Source organism: Pocillopora damicornis, chromosome 11, assembly GCF_964200805.1.
Source record: "Pocillopora damicornis chromosome 11, jaPocDami1.2, whole genome shotgun sequence".
Lineage (NCBI taxonomy): Eukaryota > Metazoa > Cnidaria > Anthozoa > Scleractinia > Pocilloporidae > Pocillopora > Pocillopora damicornis.
This window is the reverse complement of record NC_142680.1, coordinates 780,026-790,000: the sequence shown is the minus strand read 5'-3', so window position 1 is coordinate 790,000 and position 9,975 is coordinate 780,026. Positions and strand designations below refer to the sequence as shown.

At 38.5% G+C, this 9,975-nt stretch overlaps 2 protein-coding genes and 1 long non-coding RNA gene across 5 annotated transcripts in view; 2 read left to right on the top strand and 1 right to left on the bottom strand.

Annotated features, from left to right (window-relative positions):
- The window catches only part of LOC113669514 (pumilio homolog 3), a 13,123-nt gene extending 11,645 nt beyond the window's left edge, over positions 1-1,478 (top strand). The window contains exons 18-19 of the mRNA XM_027185564.2: positions 825-921; positions 1,072-1,478. Coding sequence (XP_027041365.2) covers positions 825-921; positions 1,072-1,198 — 224 coding nt within the window. The 3' untranslated portion in view covers positions 1,199-1,478. The remainder of the gene's footprint in view (positions 1-824; positions 922-1,071) is intronic.
- A 321-nt stretch (positions 1,479-1,799) lies between these two features.
- Positions 1,800-9,654, bottom strand: LOC113669474 (uncharacterized). Of its 2 annotated transcripts, none has more exons than XM_089188156.1 (4): positions 9,495-9,654; positions 3,883-4,320; positions 3,468-3,564; positions 1,800-2,843 (listed from the first exon to the last, which is right to left on the bottom strand). In XM_089188156.1, exons 1-4 carry the CDS (start codon positions 9,559-9,561, stop codon positions 2,834-2,836), a joined length of 612 nt encoding a protein of 203 aa, XP_089044282.1. In that variant the 5' UTR covers positions 9,562-9,654; the 3' UTR covers positions 1,800-2,833. The 2 variants fall into 2 exon arrangements, with proteins under 2 accessions (XP_089044282.1, XP_089044281.1); XM_089188155.1 differs by having other exon boundaries at positions 9,486-9,650.
- LOC149036973 (uncharacterized) lies at positions 5,428-6,799 on the top strand. 2 transcript variants are annotated; one of them, XR_016181306.1, is made up of 3 exons: positions 5,428-5,668; positions 6,143-6,233; positions 6,494-6,799. It is a non-coding gene; the product is annotated as an uncharacterized LOC149036973 (long non-coding RNA). The 2 variants fall into 2 exon arrangements; XR_016181307.1 differs by lacking the exon at positions 6,143-6,233.
- Positions 9,655-9,975: the final 321 nt, after the last annotated feature.

Here is a 9,975-nt window from a genome sequence, read left to right as displayed (position 1 = left end):
TTTCACGACTGTCTTCGTTTATTCAATCACTCACCCCGTGATTCTTACACGTCCGTTCTCTTACAAGGCACCGCCATTCTTTTGTACACGTTTTAAAGGATGTCAAATTTGAATCGGAGAACCAAGAATACTCCGCCAATACGCAGAATTCTAAGCAATTACTGGCCTTAGCTATATTTCATTCGGATGTGGGGATTATTGTCCTGTTACTCTACTCTGTTCTTCTGCTATTACAATTCTTAACCCAACATTAGTATGAATATTCTTCACACTATACTGTATACATTTCCCAATGAGCTGATTAGGAGCATTTGTTTGGCAATCAAGAGCTGCTTTAGTTAGTGGTCATTTCCTGTATTCTTGGGATCGTAATGTTTGATTCAGGGTTGATATTTTGAGGAGAAATTAGATGCATGTCACTCTTGTAGTTTAGTCGGATCAGGGAAGGGATCTTTTTTCGGGATATTTCTTTCCGGGATTTTTTTTTACGGGGCTGGGTGTGTGTGTATTAACCAAGTAGGGGACTTATGTCCTACTGTTATGCACCTGTACTTGTACTTGTACGAATCCATTAAATAAATATAGTCTTGAGGGTTAAAGGGTTAATGAAAACTCTGATCTTAGCATGTTCCTTTACCCATCTGTCATTCCATCCTATTTGTTTTCTACGTGTTACAATTTGCGTTTCTCCCTCTGTTTTTTCTGTTTTTCCACAGTTTTATCCTTTTCCTTTTTCATTTTCTTTAAAGTTACAGTTTCTCCTAAGATGATTTATTGCTTTTACAAAATCTAAATAAATTAATGATGTCTTTCTTGCCATATAGATGAAGTGTTGTTCAGTAAACTGCTGCTTGATAACACTGATCCCCGGATGTTGCTCGACTGGTGTAAGGTGAATAGAGGGGCTTTTGTGGTCGCAAGGTGAGGCTTGTCGTTTGTCACGCAATCCATCTAAGAAATGTGTTGCGTGACAACTTTAAACCGGCTGCTACTTGAGTTTTGCACCCTATTATCTAGTACTTTAAAACTATTTTGAATTCAGTTTCTAGACATTGATTCTTTTTCTTGCAGTTTACTTGAGAGTTCCGTCCCTGGAGTTTCAGATACAGTCAAGTCACATCTACAACCTCGGGTTTCAAAACTGAAGAAACACGATTCCAAAGGCGTACAAGTCGTGTTAAAACTTCTTGCTAATTGACATCGAAGACGGATTTGATCGTGTCTCATCCCCACCCTTCCCTTCCCGTCCGCTCTTACTCTATCTCAGGGGGAAAACTGAGTGGGATGTACAAAAGTGCATGTAGATACGATTCAGCTAATACAACTGATTTCTCAAAGTGTAGTTCTCAATGTCGTGAGGTTACGACGAGTTTTAAAAGTTCATGCTCAAAGGTAACCATCAAACTTTATCCCAGTTGTTAGATGAACTTCTCTGAAGGTCACATGATCCTGTTTAAATAAAATTTTATAACACTGCGCGACTCTGCGGTTCGAAAATTTACAATGTTCCCAAGGTCTCAGGAATAACGCAGTAAAGCTGCCTCCAATGCAATGAACAATTATTGTGTGATTTGCCCCAGACGTCGATCATTTTCGTTTTACTGGGCAATCAGCCATCCGTCGTTTGTTCTTCGTTCCTACGTTAAGTTATCGATCGTGTTTTTGTCGATTAATCGTCGATCGTGAGTTTTTTTTACCGTGCTTCAGTCGTTGTTTTCTTTCATTTTTCGCTGATGTTCGTTCACTTGTGCGCTTGACATTCTATTCTGAGACACAGTTCTTTTTATTATAAGCCTGGAAGCATTAACGTCAAATTTATTATTCAAATAGGTCGACGGAATTTATAACTTACTGAATCAGTAACGATCACATAAAGGCTACTGTTGTTCCTGAAAACGATAACACTATAAGACACATCCTAGTAAGCCCCCAACCCCCTTCCCCTTTGGGTGCTTTTAGCAATTAGTTTCCTTACCCTTACAGACAGGGTTCTAATTTGGAGGGGGGCTTGTGTGAAACTTACTGAGGGCCCTCGCAGGGTCGTTGTTATTCTTTTGAACTGTCAGCCAGATTCAATGATTATTGTGCAAAGAAACAACGTGCCATTGGTGAAATACCGACGTTACTTACAAAGAAAGCCAATACAGACTTAGGACTGCAGTTATATGTTGTACTATAAAGCCACCTTGCTCAAACAGATGGCCAAAAATTGTGACATTTTAGAGTTTGTGATAAGGGGGGAGGGGGAAGGGAGTTTTATAGAAAAAGAGGTATATGAGAGGGGGGGAGGTAACTGGAACGGTTACTCTATTTATCCTATGATTTTGTGACGTAAAGTTAACTTATAGCTATACAGTGTTATGTTAGATACTTCATAAAATCATTTTAAAAAACTTTTGTTTTACCAATTTCTATGTAACAGAAATACTTTTAAGAACTCAAAGATACTTAATCTAAGACACTAAAAAAAATCTGAACTGTTGTAAGTGACTATAAATCAACCAACGAGCTGACTTAATGTAAACATCCACTAAAACCACTAATTTTTGTCCTCTCCGTTAGTGCTCCTTAAAACGGGGGCACTGGGGACCAAGCAATCCAGGTGGTTTCATTTTCCCCAAAGTGGTAAAAGGATTAAAAACGAAAAGTGATGCGTGATCTCATGGTCAGAGCTCGCTAGACTTGTTTCTTTGGAACATTTAATGTTCGTTTAAAGCGATAGTAAAAAGATAGTTTGAAGAGAAAAGAATTTAACAAAGGAAAAGATTGATCAGTCACTTCAGCCCTTCTCTGTTGAAGCCTTGTCGCATGTTCCTCCATGACATCCTGGGATTCATTTGATCCTGTAAAAAGAAGAGGGGCAAGTGTGTTACGTCATTTAATTGAAAGGATTCTTAAAGATGTTTCACTTGATCCTCTTGGGGCCTAGAGGTCTTTATCTGAAGTGGCACCTTTAGAGAATTCAGAATAAGAAGTCCAGTCTTATCGCGAACATTCTTTGGCCTCTGGAATGATGGGATGATTCTATGTTCCCTCACTTTTCGAAGTAAACTATCTCAGAAGAACTTGCCCCTTTTCTCATGAAAAAACTAATCGAAGCGCCATCAAATTTATTGCATAAAACTGACAGTCCTCAGAATCTGCAAAGTGGTTGTGTCCAAGGAAAGAAACTTTTTCGAAGTACCGCCCCTAATTGTAAAAAAAAACGCTTTTCATAAAAACATACAAAATTTGTAATAATAAAGCAACTTGATACACCCTAAGATGCCTATCGTGTGTGACGCGAGTGCCATACCCCTACCCGTCTCTTAAGCCTTGCCGATAAAAGCTTAAAATTCTTCCTAATGGAACAACTTGTCATCCCCCCAAATACAACAAAACCAGAAGGTCCTACCTATGGAACTGAACTAGTTTCTTGGTAGTTTAAGAACATATTTGCTATAACTGAGAACATCGCAACGACTTACTTCCGGAGTACACAGCAAACAGCTACAGTTATGCACATCATGCCCAGAAACACCACGGCAATAGCTACGGCCAGCAGAATCACAATCACTTTACGATCTGTGAAGACGAAAATAATTTTCTAACCCTGAGCTGAAACTGTGAAGTTTAGATTACCAACCCCTCCTTACTGATCATAACTGATATTCAATCCTGTTAACATGAACTAAATGCGCACCCAAATGCGTACCTACCCCTCCCCTAATCCAATAACAGTCAACTGATAACAATTGAGGGTTCATGTTGGGCTAGGGGAGGGGCAGGTGCGCAGTTGCTCAGATACTGACATTGATCCAGCTAAATCAGGGTGAAACTAATATCTATCTTTGCCAAAGAGACATGAAGTACCGAAGTATCTAGGACTGGCAGGATACGTACCAATTTCCTCAACGCCCTTCCCCTCATCTTTGCCTCCCTCTTTTCCTGGCTTTCCAGAAGTTGACGTTGGTGATGTTGGGGGCTCTTTTGGTTGTGACATGGTTGGTGACGCTGTTGGTGACGTGGTTGCTGATGTTGTTGGTGACGTGGTTACTGATGTTGTTGGTGACGTGGTTGGTGACGGGGTTTGTGACGGAGATGGTGACATAATTTCTAAAGTGGATGTGACCATGGACTCTGACATCACTTGTGACATTATGGATGTGGCTGCTTGGGGTGACATGGGTTGTGACATCGAAGGTGTTGCGGGCTCTGGAACTGATGATGGGATGACCTGTGACACTGCGGATGACTGAGATTGTGACATCGCGGCCTGTGTTGGAGATGGTGATGGTGACTCAGTTTCTACTAATGAGGTAGGAGCCACTGATGTTGAGGCTAAATGATGGGGAAAAAAATTAAACTTACTTAAATTTGGCTTGTTTAGAGTACAAGACTATCACCGCACTTTCTTATAACCTCTTGTTTGAAATTGAGTAAGGCTTACTCCACCATCTGGGTAATCAGCCGAAGAGAGACCCTTGGAAGGGATGATTGCCTGTCATTTCTTTCTCTATTATTAATTTGCTATGTTGTTTTTGTTTCATTGTTGCTTTTGAAAAACGAATTCGTCTTAAGATCGACGTCAGTTGTTGTTTGCACATTAACAATCTAACTTGAAGCGCATGATGTGTACTTTACCGAAGCCGGATAGAAAGAACTGACGAGCAAATTTATCCTTGCATATACTACGCTCAGTGTTTTTTTTTAAATGATAATAATGATTTATCTAAACCTATATTTTAAATGAGAGTACCGTTAGGCCAAGTTCAATGTATCAATATCGTGACCTTCTTTAGAGGCTTTCAGAACAAATGATCTGCATATTTTTTTTTTTGTGCTATTAGAGTCTCTTTAAACAATTTAGATTTATATCAGAAAATTTCCAAAAAGGCCTTGATTGCCTTTTAATCTATTAAAGCCTCAAGTAGGGTGACGTTTTAGTATCGTGATCGAACAATGATATCAGCAAGAAGCCTCACTAATTGTCATCTTCCGACCAAAGACAAGTTCACAGCCCTTCTGTGAGAAGTTCGAAATCACCATGTTATCGTGTTATTGGATAAAATCCTAAAATTTTAACTAGCCCTAACCCTTTCACTCCACGAATGACCAAGATAGAATTTCTCCTCGCAATATCCTTACAATAACAAGTACACAAGTGACGAGAATAAAGAAAGATATAAATTAGGGGATTATAAGTTGATTCAATGCCAAATTCTCCGAACTAATATCTTAAAGGGCATGTAAACCCAAAAATACATGTTTTTCTTATACTATGTAAAAAGTGGCGTAGAAAACGAATTTGAAATTAGTTTTGTCCAATTCGACTTATTTTAGGAGAAAATCGGCATTATCAACTGAAATTCCATTTCCGGTAAAAACAATAGCGAGAAGTCGTGACGTAAGCGGTGGAACCAAAATATTGCGCAACACATATTCCCCAGTAGAACTGGTGTGGGAGTTCGTGTAAGTAGCGGTAGTTCGGAAGATGTTTTTTCAGAAGGTAGTGACTCGAATGCCTTAAGCTTAGTACATGACAGCGCTGGGGATAATCCAGAATCTTTAGGAGAGTCTGGGCCACGTCCTTGACAATATGAGCCGCGTAGGGTTCACCGAAGCGATCCGCACGAAGACAGTACAGAACATGTCGACAGCGATGCGACCGTCTCGGAAACTCAGACTGGTATTTAATTTACTTTGTGATTTATTTGTATTTAACATGAAAATGCAATATAGCGAGGGTACCATCTAAAGGAATGCAACAGAATTTTTTTAAACTTGAGCTTCTGAGAGTGTTTTATATAAAATTATCAAAGGTGCGAGTGTGGAACTTGTCAACCAATGCCGAAAACTCATGAAAGTGTTTGTTGTACGGAAATCGGGCAATTGTGGCAAAATGGCCTGAAACCCAGATAAGTTGTATCACTGAGCATCCAGGTTTTCAGTCAATTTGCCTCGATTTCTGGGTGCTGGAGACGGCCAAGTACGCTTACAGGCAGCAGTAAAGCACAGATAATCACACCAGAAACGACTAAGCTAAATATTTTCTGTTTCATCTGTTTTGTTACATTTTGAGATCGATTTACTTGAGTTGTTTCTGCCATTGATTTAATAATACAATACTAGAGCTAGTTGTTTTTCGCTTCTTTCCTGGCAGGAAATTTCGCTAAATTGCCTACAGATAGCTTGTTCGTTGGTGTTGGGGATATCTCAGCAAACACTTTAGGGTCGCTGTGCTATCTTGTGCGGTAAACAATATCCTTCATCTCAGAAGCATTTCCATCGATAAAACAAGTTGTATCATGTGCATTTCCTTGTGTGGCCTTCATAATTGTCCAACCCTGTTTGTGTTTGCTTCGATTTGCATTATTGAAAAGATAGTTTTGCAAGCTGAAATCAGGATCTTTTAAGTTGTACTCAAAATGATGAATATTGTCCTACTGACCTTTGAATGTATTTTCACTGCTGTGAAAACCGTGACACAAATTCTTCTGCTGTTTCTCTGCAGGGTTTCTCAAAGGAAGCACTAAGTGGGGCTGGCATGGATTTTCTTATAGAACATAAGGGTTGATTATGGGATCCTGTATAGAATTCTTTGTATAGAACCGACAAAATTCCAGATCACGTTATAACACACTGATATCAACGAATTCTCTTTCTTTGATACGTGTTTCGACAGGCAAAGGTTCAGACATGTCAGTGTCTTTTACGGGCTCAGCGCTGGCTCCCAAACAACTGGCTACCCCATAATCTTTCATTAAATGAGAAAAAAGATGTTTTTAGAGAACCAATAAAGCTATTGTTGTTTAATTAACGAAACGTTCTCATGTAAATCGATTTTGTACTTTCTCTGTTGACCTCTAACTTTTGAAGAGCTCAACTTCTTTCTCAGTTTGGTCAGCCACTTCCGAATCCTCGTCGTCTGCCGACTGTATGGGTCGTTTTTCGTCTTCCGAATAATTTGCTTCTGGTGAGGCCTGAATCGTCGGTACAGCACCAGGAATAAAAATGACTGCTACAAACAACAGAACGTTCGAACGGCTCGACGAAATCGGCTATTTTCACTTGAACAAATTTCACAAATTGTCGCTTCAAATTTGCGTCATTTGGAAATATTTGCATTGTATGCCCAGTTTTGTTTGAATCAGTACAAAACTGGACGGCACAACGCTTCACCATTACGAAAAAATTGATTATATTGAAGCAAACTGTACGTAAAAAAATCACGACGAGACCAGCAAACAACGGCTGAAGAAAAGACTCCTTCGTGCCTCACGCGATTATAAAACGAGACTTTGGAGGATCCACCCGTGACGTCACAGGAAAGATGGCGCCATTCAAGATGGCGAATGTTTCGAATTTGGAAGAGCTTTTACAAAGTGAAAATGGACTTTTGAGAATAAACGAATGGTACCTTTGGTGTACTTGATATATTTACTAAACATCTATGTGAAAAGTAAATGAACGTTTTTTGGGTTTACATGCCCTTTAAGAATTGTATGGCAGACAGTAGAGAGAATTACGAGTGAGATCTTGGGAGCGAAAGGGTAAATACTCAATAAATGATCTGACAATGAAGTTTTGATGTCGTGAAACAGTCGATAATTCTAGCGATCACTGACTCATAACTTTTGGAAATAAAAGTGGCAATCGTTGGGGACGCCATCCAGTTTGATTTTGTCTAATTTCTCCTCCTAAAATAGAAACTCACAGTTTTGTTTCGAGAGGAAGAAACCTTTCAACGGATTTTTAGCTTACAGTTCCACTCTTTATTTTATTGCGTTCCTCAGTAATTTGTGAGTACGTCCCCTAAATGTCAGTTCATGCCGGATTATCTCAAAACGGTGCGAGATATAAAACTGGATGCCCGGTGGGAACTGGATTTACCCCTAAACTTGGACGACGGACGGCTTGCTATCTGTACCCCTAAGATATTCCTTAGCGAGGTACCAGAATCCAGTTGCTGGATACCAATTCTCAGCAAGAAGTACTTCTTTCGAAAATGTTTCCAGCATAGCGTTGCTCTCATTTTTATAAATTTTAGCTTTCGACATTGGGGTGGTTCCAATTGTGTGTAATTAAAAGGTACGAGCGGAACTTCATTAAATGCCGGTAAAAATTAATAAACTTTGAAAGAGAGAAGCAGCTAATGATCATATATTTGATAAAGTTTTGTAGAGTATGATAGATGGCACTTGATGTTGTCATGTCACGAAGAGGTTCAACTATCAACACATTATCTAATAAATAAGTTAGTCACGATATAATACGCAATGGGTAATACAGAAAATTTCAAAATGATTAAATAGAGCTTGAATGTATTGACCCACGACGGTTTCTTAAAATATCCTTGATTTTAAAGTGTTCAGAAATTTTAAAACGATTAGAGTTTTCATCCTTTCTATATTACTTTGAACATTATCAGTGTAATATTTCAACGTTATCGCGATCTGGTGATATTGTATTTTGTTATGATTGCAAATTTGCAGAATAGACGCCAACATTTTGCCAGTATTGTTAATTTTCACGTTGTTAATCTAAGTAATTCATTTTGATCTAGAATACAATATTTCTGCGGATGATCTTTTATATTTATTATCATGATATTATGTAAATTCATAACTCTTAAGAAAGATGGGAAAGTGCTTCCATTTTTTCCTTTTCGATGCAAGATCAGATAATCAGAATTTACTCTTGTCATTTCTTCTGAAATCAAAGTTTCCGCTCGAATAAATTAAGTATATTCTGTATTGCGCCTGATGTTAACGTAACGAGACCACAAGGAAAGGATAAAGAGTTTCTCTAAATAGCATAATGATATTAGAATACGGATTCTGTTGTAGTTACGTTGGATTAGCTGGTTAGAGCTGAGGAACGAAAATCCAGAAGCACTCGTTTAAAGGTCCAGCAACTGGTCATGGGTGTGGCCCTGAGCACGTGTGCAGAGAGTCAAAAGACTGCTTCAGTTTAGAAGTGTTTTTTACGATATTATGTCAAGCAACAGCGAGAATTGTCTCAGTCTTATAAGTGTTTATCACAATATCATGGCAAATAAAGGAATGAAAACACCTCTTGCACCTTTAAAATTGTTGTGAATTTCTTACAACTTAGTCGCCCTATGTCAATTCTTTTCAGCTGTGGGTGAGTTAAAGGGAAAATTTGGTCTTGGAAAAAAAAAATGTCTTTAAGAAACACTTTTGTGACTCACATTGTTAGTATTAAGAAAACCAGATTAAAAAAATATAGCAAGAGAATGAAGACACCCAAGCAATTGTAAGCAGTTAATAATTCGTTAATTCTTTTGAATTGATTTGACTACAAATTGCTCTTCTCGTGACTATCTTAGTGTTAAAAAATCCATGAATACTGAGACAATTTCCTGTAATATTCGCCGAAGCAAGGTACCATAGGCTTCTACCTGAAGCATGAATGTCGTGTTTTTTGATTCTGTTAATGCTAGATCATTATTCTTAGCAATAAGAATAAGTTATTTTACTTACGGGACTGACCAAATATCCCAACAATCATGAACACAACGACAAATGCTATCATTCTTGTCCTGCTACTGCACGCCATGTTGCTCTGTTGCTGTACTTTGATCGTTTAAGCTGGGTTTGGTTATAAACACATCGACGAGGATTGTCTTGTCTAAAGCTAAATATTGATTGTGACGCCGTTAGATGTTGCCTGCTCAATATTACTCTCCTTGATTATTTTGTGATATGCACCCATGAGGTAGTAATGAATAATATGCTCTATGTTTAACTAGAAATGGGAAGGTATTAATAATACCAAGGCTATAGATCAACAGTAGAACATCTGAAAATACTAAGAGGCCTTTACATCTTAACGGCCGTAATGAGTAGATAGGATTGTATTGAGGTATGTGAAAGAAAGTAAAAGGGGTGTAAACGAATGTTATTTACGAGGAGTGACTAATAAATGAGAAACGAAGGCGGCTAAAAACAGAGCAACAAGCAAGTGCGAGCG